General features: G+C 40.3%; 1 protein-coding gene across 1 annotated transcript in view; it reads right to left on the reverse strand.

Moving 5' to 3' along the window:
• Window positions 1-21,432: 21,432 nt before the first annotated feature.
• The window catches only part of LOC149283192 (60 kDa lysophospholipase-like), a 29,537-nt gene continuing 26,726 nt past the window's right edge, over window positions 21,433-24,243 (reverse strand). The window contains exons 17-18 of the mRNA XM_089497873.1: window positions 23,028-23,128; window positions 21,433-21,708 (exon numbers count right to left, since the gene is read on the reverse strand). Coding sequence (XP_089353999.1) covers window positions 21,433-21,708; window positions 23,028-23,128 — 377 coding nt within the window. The remainder of the gene's footprint in view (window positions 21,709-23,027; window positions 23,129-24,243) is intronic.

Consider the following 24,243-nt stretch of genomic DNA (forward strand, 5'->3'; position numbering starts at 1 on the left):
TTATATATATATATATATATATTATATATACGGGAGCAGCCGTTCTCAGGATCTACGAGATCGCTCATCACCGATAAGTTATTCCTCGATTTTCGTTAAATGACTGTCCATCTTTCTTATCAGCTAATTTGATCAGCGCCCCTCTTAAATGTTGAGGAGGAAAAGGGAGATACAGTAAAGGAAATTAGAAATCCCACTTCTACCACCAATTAAAAAACGTAATATCTCCGATTCACAGAAAGTCAAAGCTCGGGTAAGTTTTATAAAGTGTTTCAACGATGCTAAACGTTACGTGGGTGACAGTCCCACGTTAAGTCGCACAATAACCTCAGCTATTTATGAACGAGCTGGCTTGTTGTACAGTTTCCTAAAAGCCTTATTTATAGAATGCCTATTGAAACACTTGTTTTGTTGGGTTTTTTTTATATATTTTTTTTTTTGCTTTGTGCATTTCAATTATTTTTACCAATCCGCGATCGTTGTAGAGTATTTTTATTGATGTAGTAATTGGCGTTTAATTGTAACTATTCTCTTTAACTTTACAGGAACAGTGAAAGAGTATAATTAGGTACCCGGGGCTGGCATTGTTTTGTGTGTTTATGGTTCTGTTGTGGCACGATGCCAATAAACATCATTTAACTTGGACAGCTTCCAATCCGCAGACACGAGCCGGTAATTCGCATTGGTGAGTATAAAGCTGCACAAATTAAATAGTTAAAAAAAAAAAATTAAAATATTTCAAATACAACTTTGCTAACAATAAGCACTGGAGAAAAAAAAAAAGTATATTCTATAAATATTTATTTTGATTGGTTGAAAGATGTTTTATTATTATTATTGTTAATGGGTATGAGTGCTTACAGAGGTGTATTTACCTTGGGTGTTGTCTTAAGCTTGACCCAGGGTCATACGCTGACTGTGTTGCGCTGCTACTCAATGGGTTGGTTGGAAAGAAGGTATCTGATCGCCCCAACTGTTCTGTTTACGCTATGAACGATGGTGCCTAGCCTGTCTGGGAGATGGCATTACACCCTGGCATTACGCAGTAAAGATGGCGGCCGTAGATGGTGTGGCTGGAGTTTCTGCCTTGGGTCGCTGGGTAGGACCAAACCCAATTAGCTTCTCCTACAAGAACAGCTCAGGTAGCCCTGAAGAATGAATAGATAAATCAAGTCTAGTGGTACTAGGTCTCAATACGCCATATTTAACTATAGCCAATTTTTCCAGAATTTTTATAAACATGGAGTGGTTGTTAAGCCTAGAGGAACCTGGAATGTAAATGTAGCCCTAGCGTCATATGGCTTGAACTTCAGTCCAACACCATCCCCATCCACCGTAAGTCTAGTCATTAAAAAAAGGTTCCTCTACATACTTATTATTGACTAAATTATCCATCTTTGGATAAAATGCCGCGTCTAAACATCTCTTAGTTGGGTAATGGTCCAATCCAAGCATATTATATTAGATTTGTGTTCCTAATGACAGCTTAATCTTATTTTCATGATGTATCCAAGACTAGTTCAAAAAGCCTTAGCTCCATTACCAAAAATGCATGCCCGCTAATAATATTACCCACCCCATTTTCATCCGTTTACTGCATTTCTCCATTTCTGTATTAGGATGACCCCAACGGCCCCTGACTACTGTAAAAGCAATGGAGATTCCTTTCTTATAGACAACCCGTGAGCCAAAATATAAAATGTGATGGATTTTATTAACTGATCCTCATTCTTTTCGTACAGATCAGTTAGTTTAATGGGCTTTATAGCATAAGTTGTTTTTTTTTTTTACAAAATACTATATTAGCTCATCTTTGTTTAAATAAGGAAACCTTCCAGGGCTATATCTGATTATTATGTTATGTGATATACATAGATTATCAAATCTGCATTCATGCATACATTTTCTGCACAAACAGGGACCTAATTAAAGCTAAAATGGCATCCGTTTCAAATGGTACAATAATTTATAATCTACGGTAAACATAGAAATATTTTCCTTGGATTAATATCATTTTAATGACTCTAAACAAGAGTATGAGTGTCTTTTTGGAATCCAGTAGATTAGAGCACTGGGATGTGTATCTAAAGCTCATAGACTACTAGATTCCCGAGATTTAGCATTTGATCCATTACCATTAACACTTTTAACCACAGAGATCAGCCTTGTTGAGACAGAGTTGGGTTGTGAAGGTCAAGTCCAGCTCCAAGGTTAGTGTAGGTCACCATACAGCTTTTTATCTAGGGTATGAGTAACGTGAGAACGTGGAGAACAATGGGTTAGAAGACTCTGCTGATATGTCCAAAACCCGGTCAAGGTACTCAAGACCAATTGGACCCTTCTGGAAGATCCACAAAAAGCTTACAAGAAATGGCTTCTGGAGGAAGAGGACAACCCAGTGTGAAGCCGTTGGGCTTCTTCCCCTGCCTTTAAGCCAAATCGGTTTCTGAACCACACGTTCTTCTGGTCCATTAGACTTAATTGAGCCTTGAATTGTGTTACTCCTCACCGGATAGCCCCGGGACAATAAAGAGTTAAATAATCATCTTCAACATTTTGGAAAGAAGACCTTTCTTGTGAATAGTCATGGATTCATCTTGCCCGGTTCTTGAATATTAGTTATTATTATTTATTGTTTTATAAATAATAATAATAATAAATATCACCTTTCCTGCTCTAGAAAACGGAAGAAAGTTTAGTCACCCGGAAGGCACGATTACCTCTGCTTGATTGATTCTCACCATTCACTCTAAGTGTCAAAAATTGCCCTTTCCCCCACCAAGTCATTCATTAACCCTTCTTAAATATCACTGCAAACGACTGGCGATATCTAGCCTTCTTTTTTTTTTTTTTCTTCTTTTCTAGAGACAAGAGTTCAAAATAATGAATTTTCAACATCAGCAGAACAGGATTGTAAAGGACAAAGAAACATGTCAATGATTGATAGCGCGAGTACTCCACAGGCTCCAGACCGGAGGTCCTTCTTATATATTGGTACATTGTCCACTTTTTTCGCAGTTTCATTTAACCCTTAACCTGATAAATGCTTCTGGAAAGCATCACAGAATGATGTCCTCCCAACCCTTGCTCGGTACTAATGATATAGGATATTTCCGTTATAGTACATTAGCACAAATTATGATTGCGTTCTCTCTTATTAACCCCTTAATGACAAATTGCATTGCTTTCAATGGGTTTTGGGACTGCCCACTGCCCTTAAGGGGTTAATACATAATGGCCAAGAATGACCCCAAGACCTACAGAGCACAAGTCCACGAGGCTGGTGCAATTTTTTTTTATAAATCCTAAATTTTAATTTAACATTTAAATTCCCTAGACACTTTTTTTTTTTTTTTTTTTTTTTAAAATGAATACATTGTATACTAAAATGTAACTTTTCATAGCATTAAAGAGTGAAAAAGAACTCCTTGCTCTTCTGTTATTAGATGAAAGACCACTTTTTGTGCCGCTATCTAGAAAAGCAAAAGGACCCGTCCGGAACCACCACGCTGCGCTGTCTCGTTGCCAACTGGTTGCCGCCCTCTCTTAGTGGCGATCTGTGGCAATCGCTTTGCGTTATCAGAGATACTCAGCTTGCGTCTCGCGACTCAAAGCGTAGATTCATTTCTCCAACAAGTACAATTAATAACGTTATACGCGATAACTTTTATCTTTGTCTGTTTAAACAAGGACTGACATTAGCATCCAGCGCAGGAGGGGGATTAGCATTTCTCCTAATTCCCTAATGGGATAAATCCCGTCCTGCTGAGAACCGGGAACGTACAGACCAAAGAACATCGGCGTTATCTGTCGGAAACGTCAAAAATAAAGTAAAACATTAACTGACACAAAAACTAATAGACTAGATAAAGCTGGGTTTTTTTCGTGTGTTGGCTGAAAGTGATCTCAGCATTTAATGCATGTCTCTCAATAAATATGTTATCTCGTATCCTCAGGAGCCCGTCACAGATAACCAGACGGCCATTACTTCTGAGGAGCATCATTCTAGCAGATGCACTTTAACTGATTTTTGTTGTTCTACTGGAGACCTAAAAAGACCCCCCCCCCCCGTGATGCTTAGATCTTGAATCACCCCCTTCTGTGTGTTCGCTTGCGTCTTCCATGATGTCCACCCCGGTTCTGGTTTTTGACTGTCATGGGTCCCTAAGGACAAAGTTTCTGGAGCGCCAATGGTTGGTCGTGACCTGACAAGTGGCTCTCATCAGAGAACAAGATCTCCAACATTCTGAAGAGCGGCCACCAGCTTGATATGGTCTAGGGGGACTCGTAATGGGGGACGCCAGATGTTTGATCAAAGTGTTGTGTGACCGGAGTACTCCCCATAGTGGCCACAATGACACTCAGTGTCCTACAACCAGTCCGCTGGAGTAAGAGTACTCACAAACCGATCTAATGCAGAATATGGGGGTTCTAGCCATGGTACATTGGTGTGATAACAGCCTTTAACAATATACATCTCATATCCTTCTGACATGTACAGACGATGACATCATCATATAGTCCTCTGAAACCAGAAGCTTACAGACAATGACATCACATATTCCAGACAGCCCAGGAACCATAGAATTTCCTACTAGATTCAGACCTGGTAGTCTATGGTCTTATCGCATATTCGTGATGGTCATTAACCTTTAAATTCCCTCAACTCTACCATCTCTGCTGGGAGGCTACTGTACTTACCCACTACCCTCTCAGCAAAGAAATGTTTCCTTAATTTATGTTTGTCCCTCTGACAAGTATCCTCTTCTAGCATTTCTCTTCCTTTTTAATATTCTTCCCTGTATTACAAAATCCATTATGTATCTGGCATACCCCCCCCCCCATGGAATGGAAATCCTTCAATGTATATTGTATATTGAGAAAACTACTTTACAATCACAAAGCAAACCCTTTTAATATAAAGCGAAAGAAAGAAAGAAGGAAAGCGAAAGAAAGAAAGAAAGAAGGAAAGCGAAAGAAAGAAGGAAAGCGAAGGAAAGAAGGAAAGCGAAAGAAAGAAGGAAAGCGAAAGAAAGAAGGAAAGCGAAAGAAAGAAGGAAAGCGAAAGAAAGAAGGAAAGCGAAAGAAAGAAAGGAAAGCGAAAGAAAGAAAGGAAAGCGAAAGAAAGAAAGGAAAGCGAAAGAAAGCGAAGGAAAGACCTTCCTATTCTTACCAATTGATTTGCCATAATATGATTTTTTTTCCCAAAGCAGAGCTGGGTTTAAGAATTGCTAACGATAAACCGCGTTTTATTACAGGACGGAGCGGCGCGTGTGTTTAGAAGGTCAACAGTCAAGAAAGATCAGCTCAGACTGGTCATGGCTCGCTTAGCGAACCGGTTCCCAGAACCATTTGCACGGTTTATGGTTGGTTCACGGGCAATTTAAATCAATAAATACTTGTAAAAATTAACCCTTCCCTCTAGTGTCATCTAAATCAAATAGTCAAAAACCCACCGACCAAATAACGCGTCGTCTGTCCCTCTAGAACTCCGCATTATCCACAAAATTATGGAACGCATTTATTAATTAATTTTATTTTTTTTTGCCAAATTCCCCTTTCCTGAAGTTTAAATGCATTTGCTGAGCATTTTCCCAATGATTTTTCCATTTGAAATAACTAAAAAAACAGCATTGTCCGGGATAATAGACCCCGGGGGAAATTTGGGGTTAAAAATCCATGACATTTCCAATGAGGCCGGTAATCATTAAACGATTACAATATTAATTGATACGGCTCTATCACGTCGGGGGGGGGGGGGGTTCCGTCTTCGCCCCAAAGTAATTTAATTTTATTTTGTGTTGCCTTGGCTAAAATTAAGTTTAAGCCGGTATAGACTGAGCTATAACTTAATAGAGTGCTCGAAAGGTATAGAATTCACACTAATTTAAGCGTTACATTATGTAGCGGGGACCCTGGGGGCCGGGGCGAGGACAGATCACTCGAGACAGAAATCTCCAAGTAATAAGTGTAAAGACTGGTTTTTTTAACCCCTTAAGGACAATGGGCAGTCCCTAAACCCATTGAAAACAATGCATTTTGAGCCCGTACATGTATGGGCTTTGTCATTAAGGGGTTAAGAGGCAGCCGGGCCACACAAACGATAATTAGACTTCGTGGTAAAGATGATTTATCTTGTCTATCGGTGTCCGTGGGTCACCCACCAATGCTGATGAAATTCCAAACGCTTGTTCCCGATGGACTCTTCACATCTGCTGCCCTCCGAGATGGGAATATAGCCCGGGGGGGGGGGGGGAAAATCAAGCTTCTCATTAATAGCCCTGCAAAATAAAAAAAGTGGGGGTTTTGGCAGCTTTTAACATTTTTCTGCTCTATTCCTATTAAAGACAGTTGTTACGAGGAATATTTTAAATAGGGGGGGGGGGGGTTGTGCATTTTGGGTGGAATGCTTCCATTTTTTTTTCCTCCCCATGCATGAATTATACATGGTTTTTGTCTCCTAATGGTCCGTGATGAGAGTGTGAAAATTGTCTTTTGATCTAAAGTGTTGGGGCATTCGGTGTGGCCTTGAGGCATGAATTAGAAGAGGACGGGGGGGGGGGGGGGGGTGTCTTCTGAAAGGTGTCCGGACGTGTACCGCAAAATAAATATTACACGCATGGTTACTTTTCACAGCGATCGGAGCGAAGCTGGAAATTAGGCACCTTCCAAACGCTTTGATTAGGAAGATAAATGATGGTACAGCGTCACCTATCAGATATGCGTTTATCGTTTACACATTGCTTGCTTTACATGACAAATAGGAGACCGCTACGTAAAAAATCAATTATTGCAACAGCGCCCGGCCGGAATCCCATCGCCGGGGAAGAAAAAGACGGAACCTTTATAAATAAATTAGTAGCAATAAAATCATTCACAGTATATCTGATACGGAATACCCAAAGTTATACTTTTTAGCATTTTATATATGTATATTATATATATATATATATATATATATATATATATATATACACATATACACACACACACACCTTATATAACTATTAAACCAATGACGAGAGCAATGATTTTTGGCAACTCTCCCCCTGGCTCTTGTAGAGTTAATAGTCTGGGTCAGTATTATTATTGTTTATAATAATAATAATTTTATTATTATTATTATTTTGAAAACTTTGCTGCTGACAACAACATCTGGAAACGCAAAACATTCTGAAACCCAGCAAGAGAACTTCCCATTAAGTTTCTTTTTGTCGTCATGTCAGAATTTTTGGGTGCTGTACCTGAATATACCCTCGATTTGAATCATTCCGATTTACGCTCGTCACCATCACCTACTCCCAATGACACCCATTATACCTAGAATTGGTACTTTCAAGGGTTAAAAATGGAGAGGTAGGTGATAAGCGTTGGGCAGATAACATCATCCAAGTGAAGAGTAAAGAACTGTCTTTGGGGATTATTATCGGTTACCACTTTAAGCCAAGGGTTCCATAATAAAGGGGGGCTGAAGTTCCAAGTTACACTCAACTGCCCGTTGTGACCATGAGATGGATTTGTCTGTAAAATGTTTAAGAATATATATTTAATTTCCGATTAGCACCATAGTAATGATGATGGCGTGGTTGGGGTGACTGGTAAGCGACGTTACTGTACTGGGATCGGCCATAGGGAGATGGTATTGTAAGGGTTTAAAGATCAGTGCGAAAAGAAACGTTGGTCTTGGACCTTGGTTCCAAGTTGTCTTCTCATGCAGGATCTAACATGGAGATAGCGGCAGGCAGAAGGTCACCCTACGTTACATGCAGCGAGTTAACGCAGTGCCTTTCTACCAGCTTTTCCCCCCCAGAGTTCTCAAATTGTAGAATAGATCTGACTCAGAGACTCACGGGGCTGGTTTTGGGACGTAAGTCAGTACAGAAGGTAAAGCAAATGTATATTTGATTATTTTTCTCCATGAGAAGTAGGAATCACACGCCGTTCCGGGGCTATAACTCTGTGTCCTCTTTGGAGCGCTTTTGGCCTTGGTGAAGAGCTATTCAACTTTTTACTATAGACCTCAAAAGTCCATTGTCTTTCCATAAGTCAGTCTAAGACATTAGTTCTTTGTGAAAACAAATTGTTTTGTTTTTTGAATAGAAGTGAAGACTAATAAGAAGGAGTAGACCAGAGAATGGAACCGAACAGATAGTAGAAGCAAGGAGGGCATGGAAGGCAGGGAGAAGAAAGTAAGATGTGTGGTAGAAGGTAAAAGATAAGGAGAAGGAAGGTAGGTTCAATTGGAGAGAAGGGTAGGTAGAAGAGGAAGGTTTGACTGTAATGGAGGGCATGGAGAAAAGGGAAGAGTAGAATGGAGAGAAGGGCAGGGAGAAGGGGCAGAGGTAAGATGAGATAATGGCAGACAAATATATAAGAGAATAGAAGAAAGAAGATTCTGGTTGGAGAGACCATAGGAAAGACGTGAATAAGTTATAGAAATCGATTGGTGTGACCTTAGCAGGTGGACAGTAGATCATTTATTCTTTTTTCTCTTTTTATTTTTTCCCCTAAAAGGGTTACCTATATCAATGCTAAACAGTCTTATGCGTAAGTAGATCATAAAAAGACACATTAAGAAATTCCAGTAAGTAAATCAAAAGCCTGACATTGCAGCGAAGCACTTTTTGTAGCTCGGAAGGACGGGTCATAGCACAGCGCTGCTTAGCAGACCAGCGCCTTTTGTCTTTTTTTGTGAGGACATAATGCTCCGAGCGCAGCAGAAGTCCCGGTGTGAAGGTCACAGAAGGAATGAATGACACCTATTGATGGAAGACAGCGAGAGCCGATACTTTGCTCAGCTGCCTGTGTCTACGAAGCGTGGGGAGCACTTTGTTCAGGCCTTTTAATTCTCATTCTAATTTGCAAGTCATAAAGACGGACAGTTTGTAATCCATGATTTTCCATTTAATTTCATGTCACCCTAATCAGCCCAGTTTAACCCTCCTATCCGTGATCGGAGGCCTTGTAACAATTGATTGGCGTTGCCCTTTATATATAAATCAACGCCATGGGACCCTTACGTCTTGTTTCATGATTACAATATTCAATATACTGGTCATTTCTTCATTAATATATATATATATATATATATATATATATATATATATATATATATTTTCTTAATCCTTATTTAGGATAATGTGATAAATCCCCAAACACATCCATATTTAATTAGCACAAAATACCTTTAAAGTTTACTACCTCGCCCGTCTGTTTCACCTCTGCCACCATATGCAAAGTAGTTATTTAATATAATTTAAAATGTAAATGTTAGACTGTCGCCCTAATTTAAAGGGGTAAATAGAAAACATTATTCTGCAAATTAATAGTAAAAATATATATATTTTTTTAGCTTTCAGAAAGCAAGAAAAAAAATAGTAAAAAAAAAATCAAAATCCCCCATTTTTAATTGCTTTAGTTCATGTTTGTTTAACTTTATTATTTTTTTCCAGATTTGAATATTTTTCATTATTAATCAAATTGTATATTGCGTTTATACATGCTATGGAACATTAATTTGCATAAATTAGTGAAAAAAAAAATCCATGATGACCTATCCTTACACATCTGATATTTAGAACCTTGGATAGCTCTAGAAGACGGGGAAATAATATGGAGCTCAGAGTGGGCGTCTGAAGTGGGTAATTATATAATGATTATTTTACCCCTGCTGTAAATTAAATCCCATCATCATTACTATAAACAATCAATTAGTCTCCGGGTTTAACTAAGTGGAAATTTATATTACATGTAAGGGGGGGCTCATTCATATCCTGAGCTCCGATTCAGAGCAAGGAATATATTGTATTATCAAAAAGAAATATTATTTTACAATAAATATTTTTTTTAGCACTGAAGAATTTAAAAAAAGTAGTTCATAGTAGTAAATATTAAATAAACTGTAAAACTCTTGTAATACATTCTAATAAATATGTAATTGTAAAATATAATAAACATATGATTGTAAAATATAATAAATAATTACTATAAAGTCCTTAAAAGGTACATTCCAGCCTCCACGTGTGCTTCGATGCATTTAATAATTCCCATTGCACATCGATGTCAAAGTACCCCAAGTTTGACGAGTCCTGCCTAATTTTACGTGGCTGTATTGCTTATCAAGGAGCTGAATCAGTTGGACCGCACTGCGCCTTAACACACTAAGACTCTCAAATCCCCCAAGCCAAGGTTAAGGGCATCCACCCTCCAACCAGCTCATATGGGCTAAGGAGGACTGTACCTGACATGCGCAGCCTCCATAGTGAACTTAATCCACGCTACGCATGCAACGAGTCGTGATATGACATCATACGCCGGCAATGAATATGGTGGAGGGTAAGTGGTTGGGTGCAACTGGTAAGACCTGGGTCAGCACCAGGCCAAGATACGTCTCTGCTTCTGGGTTTAGTGGGACGTTTTCTGTCCATTACGCCGATTGCTCTCCCCAGGGGCTGAGGGGACCATTCGATTCTCTTCATTAATGGACCATGTGACATATAATAGAATATATATATATATATATATATATATATATATATATATATATATACACATATACATATACATACACACACACACACAAATAATGGAAGAACACGCTACTTTTTAAAGGTACCTTTTCATTGCCCGAGGGTTCACTTTTCTTGCTTGAATATTACCGAGCAAGAAGTGCTTCATCAAGCAGCTACTCTACCCAGTCTTGACCTTATTAATAAAGTCATAAATTGCAAATTGTAATTGCTATTAAGACAGAAATGGTTCATTAATTTTTGCTGTTTTTTCCTTAAATTCTACTGAAAATCAACACGGCGGAGCCATTTTTTCCCCCAACATAAACAGATTTTTATTTTTTTTTTGCACTCAAGAGAATTTGATAAAATCGCCAAAAAGTAAAAAAATATATTTAAAGGGAAAGAATACTTTACTCTGATGTTAATAAATTTACTTATGAAGCTCATCTTTCCTTTAAGAAGAAGTCGAAAACTGGAGATTCTATTAAAGGCAGATCTGTAAGGATAATACTTTAATCCGGTCCCTTTGGAGGACGCATTTTAATCCGTCGCCTGACTGCGGAATATAAAAAAAAAAAAAAGAAAGAAAAACAAATCCTTCTGCCTTTTTATTTAAAGTTTCCAACAGGGCGTTCTGAAAAGAACAATTATCATAAAAAGAAATGGAAGAATAAAAAAAACAATAAGACGTCACTGCAGGGTGAATGTATAAGATGAAAACGTCAATCAACGTCACAAAATGCTGCCTCTGATAAACCCTGCAGTTCGTCATCATTGGGTGGAAAGAAATCAGGGCCTTGTATACTAAGTGCTGTACTAACACTCAGGGATCTCATTAACAGAACAGCTAAAGTGGTTAATTATCCTAATCACCATACTTGGGAACATCCAGGCTCTGGCCAAACGGAGCCTCCCTCTTCGGGTAGTGGGTTGTTACTGGGCTGTCTCGCTGATGTCAGTAGGTGGTCTGGGCGGGAGTGGGGCGTGGCCTTGATGCCTCTCCCGCAACAGAGATTCTCTGCATTGACCTGGAGAAGAGGTTCAGGGAACTGGCGCCTCCCCTCGCGGGATTTGTGTAGGAGGGCCTGCTGACATGGGTGAGAGGTCCTGCTGACGTTGGTGGGAGGTCCTGCTGATGTCAGTGGAACCGCCCCCTGACATTGCGGGACACACGACATTGTTGGAGGGGAAGTGGGCGGGGAGTGGGGCGTGTCACGACTACAAGTGTCCCCCGTAGTGACTTGGAGACTCGGAGAATCGGCACCTTACACGGAGTCTCCAGGTGAAACTCCAGGTTCCTAGGGATGTACACAGCAAAGCGCTGGAAGTGAAGAGCCCCACGCCGTCTGGCACCGGCCCTGCAGGCATTTGCAATTTCTCAAATGGCAAGTCAGAGCTGAAGAAGACCTCTATGTGCAGCACGTGACACCACGACGACAATCCTATAAACTATGTCATATAGTAAACAGTGAGCTTGCACTCGCTTCACGATCCATCATAACCCCCGCGCTCTTCTCTTGCATAATGCCGGCTCTTAAGGCAGATCCGTCACTAATGAAGTTTACAGATTAGTGACCCACTTTACTTGTTTACGACGGAAGCGGCAACCTAAGCTTCCTCACAACCGGCATCGTTAGTTCTCTGCATTATCTTATCTCTTCCCTGCTATTAAGTTACTGATTGTTGTTCGTTGGTTCAGGCAGGCTTTGGAAACCAAATATCTTCAAAATGATTGAACTGATTGAAAGCCAAAACTCTAAAGTTTTAACAATTCGATTTATAGCTAGATAAAAGCCGCGAGAGGAACGGTTCTCCTTTAGGACATACATAACGGAATGGAGAGAAGGTGTGATGTCATTATCTAAAAGATTTAAGCGTGATTTGCACTTCCCGTTGTGCTGCCCCATCTGTGACTCCAAAACAAATGTGGAAAAGTCATTAAAAAGGTGAGCGTTTGTCGGGTAACTTTGTATTCTACAAGTAAATGAATACACTCGGCATGTACCCTCATGGTTCAAAGCCCATCTATTACAGCCACAATCCATAGCAGCACATTCCCTGTAGCCACCTCTCTGACAGCGGAGGAAAAATCATGCAATGTATATGATATTTAAAGCATGGGGCACTGGCATATTCTGCTTTAACTAAACATGCCGAAAATGTTCTACGGCTACCGAAACACGTTTAGAATTTAGTGACCAATCTTTAGAAATGAAACGCGATATAAAGTGCAAGGGTGCCACCTACAGTCATCTTGGAGAATTACATCACTTGTCCGATGATGCAAGATTTCTTTATTTGGAATTATCTACCACCAGCCATTCTTAATATGTTTCAGTTTTTTCCGTTTAAATAAATATATGAAGGCGCTTTAACGTTAATCTAAAGCCGCAGACGCTAACAGTAAAGCATTAGTGGGACTCACCAAGGTAATATCTTGGGTAAGATTTGGATCTGGCAGAGGGACTATCCGTCTGAGAATGGGACACTTGGGTTGTATGATGTTGGTTGGCACAGCCAATCAAAAATGAGCACTTTATACGAGGTTGGAAGAAAACCGCAAGGAGCAAGAAGGATAAATCAAACCAGGATGCGTCTCCCCATTAATGTGAAATAAAGGGGTCTGCGAGCCTCCTGATCTAGAATAAAGCCCTAAAACACAAGTATTGAAGTGGATTTACCTTAACTCTTACACTGCCGGCTTCCACTGCGAACTCACCGTAGCACAGTGCAGAGAGACGCCTAAATAACAAACGAAATACTCTACCCACAAACATTGGTGCTAAATTATACCCCACTTTCTAACCCTGCACTGCGCATGTTGCTATGAATTACGTGTTAAAGTGCTTTTTTTCTAATGCAGATAGGTTGTGCGAAACAATGCAAAGGCATTACAAGGGGGAAGAATGTTAATTTGGGTGGAACATCCCAGGAGGTCATGCTGTCACCCGGAAATTGTCAAACAGAGGATCTCCCAAACCAGCCCATCATCCCCATCGTCTGCAAAAGCCGGATAGTGGGGCAGCTGCGCTGGACAGCAGGAGAGTGCCTTAAAACCGGGACTGTCCTGCTTTTGATTCAAAAGAAGGCAAAAAAAACACAATTAAGCTATTTTCCAGATTTTGCCACTTACAGCAAATAAAATCCTTTGTAACTCCAAAATGCAATCAAGTCTCTCCTTGGACTAAGAAGCTCTAAAATCTGAGTGTTTATTCTATAATTTATACCCCTGTATGTTCTGCTTTTACCCTTTTTTGGTGGCATCCGTTGTATCTGATAGAACCTCCTCTCTCGGGAGTGGATTCGGTACCTTTACTGCGCTCACTGTAAAGTGGGCCCCGGATACACAACAATAAAAGAAGGGGCCTCATGATCAGGCCTGGATCATGCTAGTGGGGCATGATCACCCTATGTCAGTTCCTTATAGGTCAGGGTTATGGTGGGGTGGGGTTAAGAGGTCCTTAAATAGGGACGTTTTTCTATGGCCCTCTACCTTATTTTTTTTATAAAGCAGGAAGGAGAGGCAGAAATAATTTTTGTTTTTTCTGCCGGTATTTGGTGTGGCGGGGAACTGAGGTTCCCGTCAGGTTGTTTATGGTTGCTTTATTCATGGTACGTGGTAAAATTGTCGCGGTTTTCATTCGAGGTATGGAATCCGTGGGTATTGGGAGTTCTGGTGGGCCTTTGTTCCACAGGCAGGGTCCCATGGGAAAGGGGGGGGGGCCTTCGTGTTTACACCACGGGCTAGTGCGGTTTTACGGCTCGTGGTTGGTGTACGCGGCAACATGTTAGTGTGAGTTACCGGTGATGAGGTATTGATGTTATGTACTTAGTTGTCGCACGGTCGGTGGTTGTAACCTCCTTGGTTTTAAAAGGGTTAAATCTGGCGGTTTATACATTAAGATTGGAGGTTACACAAGTTTCAACAAATGTATGTTTTAAAGTTTGAATAAAGTTTTACGTGTCACAGTACTTACCATAAATAAAACTGTAGCCTTTCAAAATCCAATCGGTGTCTGTCGTTATTTATATTCTTACATTCTTAAGCAGGCATTACAGCAGATAAACTGTGTCTATATATATATATATATATATATATATATATATATATATATATATATATATATATATATATCTGTATGGGACTCTCGCTAGATCCCTATGTCTGGGTAGGGTATAGGGATAAAGGCTGCTGCAGAACCTCTTTATATAGCTGCACAAGTTGCTGCTGGCCGGCCAAGTTGCTTTAACATGACCCACAAATGTATCTAGTGCCTTGATCAAGAATCCCTTCCTTTGTTGTGAATGAAATCTCTTCCCGTCTCACAGGACGACCTCTCGTTCTTTGTACATTTCTATCAACGCGGTTACTAGAGAGCTCTTTATATCGGCCCCGCTTATATCTATATAATGCTATGATATCACCTCTATGACTCTGTTTTCCTTACGTTAATAGATTGCGGGATAGGTCAGGGATCGCCCCTCGCTGAGGTCAAGGGACAAGTGCCCGTCTTCATTCACACCAGGCCAACAGCAGTAAGTTCGTGCAATCTGACACAGGGTCAGGTTTATTAGAAAGGTTGCAAAGACAAAAGAAATATAACAACGCAGCAACAAAAGAAATACCTTGCCTGTCCGGCACTTACTATACAAGGGATGCCCCTCACTACCAGCTGGAGAGCTTCTCTCTGCCAACTTAACAATAATACGTCCAGCAACCTTTACTCACCTTACTCCTACGTCTCCCCCACAGACAGGCTTTCTGTGTCCTCAGCCAGAGAGCTACCTGCCCTCCTGGCTTCCCTTTTATATCCGCCCTCTCATTCACCTAAATTAATCACCTATCAGGTGGAAGACTCAGGTGTTACTTCACATAGGAAAGGAATCTAGGAGAAACATACCTCCCTTCCACCACCAATCCTACATGAATGTCACAAGATGTATATATAGATAGATATATATATATATTCTCTCTGAGATGAAATTAATTTTAATATAATACGGGGATGAATTTAGTTATAGAAGTGTATTGAACAGTTTTGCCGGACATGTATTTTTTAAGCAAGGCTCATAAAATGAGACACATCTAGCAAATGGGTTCAAGAGCCAAAGAATTGTTTAAAAAGGGGGTGCAGTTACTATAGCAACCAACAGAATGTTCCTGTTGAGTGTCCTGCTTTCACCAATTTGCACCAAAATAGCCCTGAATATTGCGGAGCGGCTTCTCTCACAGTTACCTGCAGATGGCGCTCCTACAGCTACTGAAAATAAGGTGTTTTTTTCTTCACTTTTTTCTAATGTTTTTTCAGACTTTTCAATTTTTCATCATATAACTTCTATTCTGCCCTCCACACACACACATATACACACACTCAAACATACACACATATACATACACTCACTCAAACATACACACATATACATACACTCACTCAAACATACACACATATACATACACACACACATACAGACACCTACACACAAACATATGCACACATATACACTCAAACATACACACATACATATACACACACATACACACACACATATGGGCCCTTGAGCAAATGCTGCTGTTAATCCAGCCCTTTATGGGCCCCGTTGCAAGCATGGGACAGGGCAGTGGCAAGAGCATGGAGTAGGGCAAAGGAAGGAGCGTGGGCCCTATCTTCGGGTTTGTATCGGGCCCCAAGGTTTCTGATGGCAGCCCTGACCATAACCATTATTTTACCAAATTCATAACCTTATGATTGCCCCAGGTGGTATATTCTGGACTGGACCATCGGTACCGGGGGGGGCTGCGGCTCTTCTGCCGCATTACCGGAGCCAGATCTTTGTATTGGGCGCACCTTTGCCTGGCTGGGGAGACGATCTTCCATATTCAGTACGCTGCACGGAGATAATTATCTGCATAAACCTCAGATTCTGACTCTCATTCTCATCAACATAACATAAACCTGCTACTTACAAGTTTGCAAAACAATTGAATAATTTATAAAAATGTATGGATTTATATTCTCATAAATTATTGCTAATAAACTTGTGAAAGAGAGAAATGGAAATCGTCGTTATTTCTAATCGTCCGAAGATGAGCGGCGAAGACTATAAACCTTCGTGTCATTGGCGGGTGGATTGGATGGAAATCGGTCGCAGGATTGATTTTAGTGAATAATAGCGGTGGCAAAAACACCCATCTGTTCAAATCTGCCGGATCCATAATAATTTGCATTCATTCTCTCTAGTCAAGAAGCGCTAATCGAGGAGGGGGTCCATGGAACTTGGGGGGGGGCGGAATGTCTCATCTCACTTCTAAAATCTTCATGTAATTTAAAGAAAATAAGGATAGAATGTTCAGTTACACACAATTCTGGATCTGTATATTAGATTTTAGTTGTGGGGATTTAGCCCTTTCCACTGATCACCGTACCCATTGTGTCAGTTATCGCACTTTGCTGGTTTGGTATCTGCCAGGGGGGCAAATACCTTCTCCATCAACTCCCCGTCCATCTACCTGGGGCATGTGTATGTGTGTGTGAATGTGTGTATGTATGTGTGTGGATGTGTGTGTGGATGTGGATGTGTGTGTGGATAGATGTGGATGTGTGTGTGTATGTGTGTGTGAATGTGTGTATGTGTGTGTGGATGTGTATGTGTGTGAGGGGAAGAATAGAAGTTAGAAAGAGGATGAAAAAGACAGACAAGCAAGATAAAAGAAAGAAGAAAACGATGACAGAAGAAGGTGAGGAAAAGTGAGCAAAAAAAAATTATGAATTCAAAAAAAATAGCCAAAGAGGGAGGAAAGAATATGACAAAATGAAAAAAGGACAGCAAGAGGTAAAAGGCAGAGAAAAGGGGAAAAAGGAGCTTGCTAAAAACAGCAAATCCAGAGAAGGTGTCCTTCCCGTAAAATTTCTCCGGGGCACAAAGCTTCTTAGTCTGGCCTTTCTGGAGTATGGCAGCTTTGGTTTCCTTGGACTACAACACCCATCATGCCCAGCTAGCCAGAGCTTAAATGAATACAAATTGTTCCATACGCCATTTTCCTCAGTTATTATATCTGTGTCTTTGTACATATCAGGGATTTTGGTTTGGGGTTTTTTCACGCCGCATTCTATGTTTGGCAGAAGTCATTTCATATTCTCCACGCTGTGGCCTCCTCGTTGGAATGAAACTGCTCACCGTAGATCTGTGGCATTAAACGGCCGGTCTCTTTAGTGTCCTTACAAATCTATAAACACTGAAGAGGTTTTTTTCCCTTTATCACTCCTTGGGGTCCCATCCATAGACCCAAATTTGTTCCTTAAAGAATACAATTTATTGAGCGCCATAGTTCTTAGCATCTCAAACGACCGTGGCGTGTCAGCGCTCGAGATCACGGCAGAGCCGATGTGAGTAAAACTCCTAGTGTTTATGGGTAAATAACCATGTAATATACTGAGATGTCAGTAGACGTGACACGCCGTGACATATTTGCTGACTATAAGCTTTGAAAAATGGCCGGACCGGGTGGCACAGACGGGACATTAGAATTTACCCGTTGTCTCACCGGGAAATGTTTTAACTCCTAGCTGGCATTGATTAACTTTGGACCCTTGTTCCTTTAAAGCTTCAATAACTCACATGTATAATGGTCAACATTTAAGCTTGGTTTTTTTGTCTTATTTTCTTTCAAAGAAGCCTTCAGTAAAATTGCAATATCGAAGATCAATAAAGCTTCATGACGCCAGCGAGAGCTCCTCACGTGAGGTTGGGTTAAAAAATGTGCTGTTGTCGGGAACCAGCTTAGAATGTTACTTAAAGATCTGATTTTGGACCTAGATTAACACAGTGTCCAAGAAGTGATTGTCTCCTAACCAGACCATGGCTGGTCCAACCTTTTTTCATATCCTACCTTGGCCAAAGAGATAATAGAGGCTGGAGTAGGACATGGACCAAAAAGGATCAAGGCAAATTTGTTTTTGGTCCATTTGTTCTCGGACAATGAATTTCTTCTTTTGCCCTTTCGGTTCTGACGAAATTTGGAAGACTTTTTTGATTGAAAACGAAATCCGTTTCTGTCACTCTCTCCTGCCCTCTCTTGGTGTCTCCCAACCTTCTCCAACAACCACTTCCTTGTATCCTCTTCTCCTTCTCCAAGGCTCTGTTTCTTTTCGGGGGAGAGGTTGTCCCCATGGTGTCCGTGGTGCCTCTGCCCTGTATAGGAAGTACTCAGAAGAGGCTAAAATAACGCAGATGGAGCAGCAGAGAGCATGGAGCAGAAAACAGAAGAGACCAGTAAAAAAAGAAAAAGCAGAGAAGAAGAAACGCAGCTGAGGAGAACGAGAGGTGAAGCGGAGAAAAAGGAGATGGAGAAGGAGAAATACGGAAGTTGTTGTTGGAGAAAGTAGGGGGACACTGAGAGTACGAGTCAATGAGAGTCACAAAAAGACAAACTTCAAATGAAATTTTAGATCTTTCTCCTATTTCATTTGTTTTGTTGGGGGGATGTCCAGCCTCACATGCCATCACCTTTCTCCTTTAGGAAAAGAAACAGCCACATTTTGATCTTGGATCATTAAAATTTGGGGCGGGGGGGGGGTTATTTTTTACAAAAATAGTTAAGGGTGTATGGAATGGTACCAGCGTATGACCTGTAACAATCCAAGGATCCCTGTAAAATGTGCATTACTGTCCTACACAGAAAAAAAACATCGGAAACCCGCAAACTCATGGGCCAGTTGGTACAAATCCGCCAACTAAATCAACATTCTACTGACCGTAAAATTCTTGGCTGATTTTTGAAGTTTGCGTTAAATTTTTTAAATAGTTTGTAAGAAAGTCCCAACGTGACAGCTTTGGTGAGATGCCATAATACATTATAGATGTCTCAGCCGTCTTCCTAGCGCTTAGACCTTAACACATTTGCATGTGTTTGAACGATGTGCTACTGCACCAGGTCATGATGTCCTACATTGGTTATACATGAAAGTGCTTCTTATGTTATATATATATTGTTTTTTTCAAGATCACAAAGGTCTTATTAGATGTTCAGATGCATTCTGAGAGTGCGGGAAATGTATGGCAACCCTGATGAAGACCTTTCAACATTTGCTGTCATCTCCAACAATTCTTTGATGTTTAGAGCCGTTCTCCTTGGTGGTGAGAAGAGATGAATTACTTTGAAAGTTTTGTGATACCTGTAGAATTTAAAGTAGGACTTGACATCATACAGTCTGAGACTGATGGCATTTATATACAAATTCGACCTTCTTTAGATGGTGATTGAGGACCTTTGTTTTACGTTTTTAGTAGCTCCTACAAGACTAATTAGGTACAGTTTCTTCCTTCTTGAGTAGAACGTCCCCGTTCTCAACGTGGAACGAAGCAGTTTCCTTGGTACTGTATGTAATAAAATGCTTCTCTCGGTTTATTTTATTGTAGATTCCATAAGCTAGCATACCAGAATGATCGCAATAGAATTGGGTAGAATTTATTAAGAGAAAAGTAAAGCAGTTAGGACTACATATATTTCCATGTATGGTAGCCAAGGACTGGCCATCTGGCATACTGAGCAAAACAAAATGGTGTGCCGCCATGCCAGCCTGTGCTAGCCTTTGGTCGCACCTACACCATCCGGTGGCCACTGGACTTAAAGTGCCAGGGCGGCCTTGGTGCTGATGGTAATTCTTTTTAGCCAAGAGACAGATAATTGTTGGACTTCCACCCAGGCAATGCCTTATCCTAGTGTGAAAGCAATTCAAGTCAGACTCGGTGGTCTCCATCCCCCCCCCCTATTGTTTCACCAGACCTGTCAACCATCTAGCTTTCTGCCTCCTTCGCTTCTGCTCTCACCTCAATGCCTCCAGACCCGTCTAACGTACCGGTCAACATGCCGACAGGCACCTGGATTCCCCTTACGCCATAAAGAAGTAAAACTGACACTCTTTACGTAATTCGGTTACAGATTTTATTTGTACAAGATTCCGCTCAAAATATTCAGAACAACATTTTTAGATGTTTCCTGAAAATACAGACACGAGAGGAGCAGACGGAGGATGTTAGACGTAATAAGATTGTAAGCTTTTGGGTCGGGCCTACTTTCCCTAATGCATCGGTTCGTACTAGTCTGTCAGTTCTAGTTTTGTCGGACCCTTTTAAAGTATGGAATGTAATAAGCGCTTCGGAAATTGGTGGCGCTATACAAATAATAATATTAATAATAATAATTATTATAATAATAATATTGCAGAATGTTTGCATTAAGCAAAATGCAGTCATCCAATAGAAATGTGTAAAGAAAACCAAGAAACAGTTTGGATAAGCAAATGACTATAGTCAATCTAGAAATAAAGATAGAAATTAAATTAATTTCATTGTTTTAAAGCGGATAAAATAAATAGCTGGATAGGCTGGCCATCGGCCACTTCATTTTTAGGCACTTAGCAACCATATGACCCCCAAAAGCCGCAAGTAGGGAAATAAATAAACATATATAAGGGTTAGAAAAGGTTTCATTCGTTTTTAGAGCAATGGCAAGAATAATTCTGTAACTAGAATCAAAACAAGGGTAGATCCGTATTATAAAAGGTTTTGGGCAATAATTATTCTTTTCCAAAAATGTATATGTGAAGCAGAAAACAAACTTATTCATGAATATTGCAGTTTGCAGGCTTTTCAGGGGTTAAAATAATATATAGAATTTTTTTTCTTTAACCTGTATACAGATTTGTGCATTTTTTAGACGGGGCTTTTAAGTGGGAATTTTTTGCACGTATTTTTATATTTCCAAAGGATTTTGGAATGAAGCCGTATGGTATCTCCAGCTTGTCTAGATGGTGTCAGAAAATTCCATATATTACAGATATATCCAGATATTAGATATCCTATATTTATTGTGTCATTTATAGGTTTTCATTTAACTCGATCCATTTTGGTTTTCCGACCCTTAGGCTAATATACTAGGTTCCAAGTAGATAAAGGGTTTGGAGAGAGTATATAGGTGGTGTCCTCCTGCCCTTGGTTCTCCAGATGAGGTCCACTCTTTGAAGCGGATGTCCTCCTGGTCAAGTGGTCCTAAACATTTCACAATTTCGATAGAGAACTGTTGAACTGTTAAGAACCACTGCACCAGGAAGACAGGAGAGGTTATCCGAGCGTCGGGGACGATTCCCAGCAGCGCCTGCAGCAAGCTGGTCCAACAACATTCAGATGGGTGACACACCTAGAGAAGAACAGATCGTGTTAGTCGTAAACACTGACTTTTACAAAGCGTCGGAAAGCCCAGGCATCTACACGCCTTCCGTCACTCCCTCTCCCACGGATTGTTTGTTCTTAGTGAAGAACCCAGCATGGTTACATTGTGATCCCGCAGAACGTCCCATAAACACCCAGTGTTACCCAACAAATGCCCCGGCAGACACTAACTACAATGCCCAGCAGCCATAGTCATGATTCTTACTCCCTGTGTATTATTATTATTATTACTTTTAGTGTACCTTTTCACATGATTGACATTATTGTGACCCAAGGAAAAAAAATCCCAACCTATTCAATTCGGACTACAAGTCCCATCATTGTTCAGCCATTGGCTACTTTTGAGACTTGTAGTCTCCTAGCTCTCCTTTCTTTGCCACTAAAGCCCAGAAAACTAGAAACAGATTGAGCCTTGTGAAGCCTTTTTTCGACAATGAGGACCACTTTCCCCAAATATTAATGGGGAAAATATATATTTTTAATATTATAAGCGTCACAAAGGTTTACATCATCATTTGTGTGTCTTTCAACTTAGCTGAAATTACTAGAGGTTTTTTTTTGGAAAGCTTTCTTTAGATAAAGGAGAACCCTCAGACATGATCTAAGATAAAAAAAACGGATCAAATGAGGACCTCCAAAGCTTTGCTCAGAAGAACAAGAGGCTCCTAAAGCTTGGACCTTAAAGATCTCCAATAAAGATAAATAAAGACTTTTCTCTAGTTAGGAAACATGCGTTTTTGCCTTTTCTATCCCGTGTTCTCCTGCATTCTACACGCGCTTAATTTCATATTCATGATGGATCCCAATGACAACCTCGAAAGGTCTTCCGAGCCACAATCTGAGACCTAACAGTATAGAACCCCTAAAAAAACAAACGTGTCAATTACCGGAAGGTGGACGGATTCCCGATCTATCAAATCATTATCATTATTATTATATAACAAACATTCCAGATTAGGTGCAGGTCTGATACCTGTTTTGTAACTCAATAGTAACCCTGTGTGCTAAAAAAAAAGGGAGGGGGGTGAAAATTTGTCCCACAATCCAAAACATAAAAAAAAAAAAAAAAAAAAAAAAATCATAATGGATATTTTTCTGCAATTGCTATAAATTGAAAGACGAGGTTATTAGTGCGTGGACGTTATTTTCGCCTGGAGTGTTTCCAGTTTCTATACGGCGCAGAAGACGCGAGGGTGATCCCGACAATCTGGATTCAGAGGTCACTGGACACTACAATTCAAGTTCAAGCCTAGGTAGCACCTATCTCCAGAAAGCGTCTTTACTCACCGGAGTCCTGGGTGTCCTTTGTGCACCGCGGTCTTCTCGAGTGAACGTCTTGTCAACGAGGGCGCTCCTTATATATGCAACGACCTGCTTGCAAGCCGTACCTAAAACAATCATTCAGGAATGCAAACCTCACCTGACATTACCAGTTTTTCCGGGTTAATTTTTTTTTTTTTTTTTTTTTTTTTTTTTTTAGGGTGTTTAACAATCATCTGAAGGCAGATCCAAACGTCAGCAGGTACAGACAAACCTGTTTCAAGAAGCCAGGACTGTTCGAGAAAAACGGCTTAACAGGTTTCGAAGAAGCTGTAGGTGTCTCAAGATGGGAGTGCGGCACTCCACCCAGGTGTAACTCACCGTAGCTATTAACGCCACACTAAAGGGCTTATGAGTTTCTTTTTAATATTATGATGCAAGCCTGTGTTTGTTGGAAACATCTATAAGTGTGTGTGGGGGGGGGGTACAGCTTGTATTCTTCCTTTATATGTGATATTGAAAATCATTCAACCCCTAACTACAGTTTTTATCAGAAATTCATAGTGTTTTATGATAAATCAACTGCGTGGCCCTGCAGGAAATGTATTTTTTTTGCAGAAATGTGGCCTTGTAGCATGTTTATTCATTTTTAACACATGGGGGAAGCATTTGTTCTCCGGGCTTTGCAGACAGTGGCTGAGATTTTCAGCAGGAAAATTGCTTCCCCCCTCTTCATTTATTAAAGTTTATTAATTTCATGAGTGTCCCCGTTAAGCCACTGAATGGGTATGTTTCTCTGAGGATGTCCAAAATATGGGAGTTTATATGGTGGGTCGAAGAAAACTAAATCAGACTAAATATATGTTTTCAGAAATATTGTTCTGTTTTCTTTTTTAAAATGGACCAAATTTTTGTAAAACTATGATGTTTTTAGGCAGCTGCGTATCAGCCATTTGTTCTCACTCTGTTATCTGAATCCCAATCTACTAGACAAACACCCCGACTCCTTATTATACTGCCTGTGGGGAACAATAGAATGACTCAGTCTTAATCATCCAGGTGGACTCTCTGAGTAATGATAGTCTATGGATGAATGGACTTCATTAGCATTGCCATAAAGCATCATCTCAGTGTGGTGTTTGAGCTGGGAAAGTCACCCAAAATATCACATGACTGACAGCAATGGCGGCTCCAGGTCTGCAGATAAACTGAGTTTATTAGGAAAAAATGAGATAAAATCAGG

The sequence above is a fragment of the Sceloporus occidentalis genome, unplaced genomic scaffold (assembly GCF_023333645.1).
Source record: "Sceloporus occidentalis isolate IW3139 unplaced genomic scaffold, rSceOcc1.0.p SCAF_109, whole genome shotgun sequence".
Taxonomy (NCBI): Eukaryota; Metazoa; Chordata; class Lepidosauria; order Squamata; family Phrynosomatidae; genus Sceloporus; species Sceloporus occidentalis.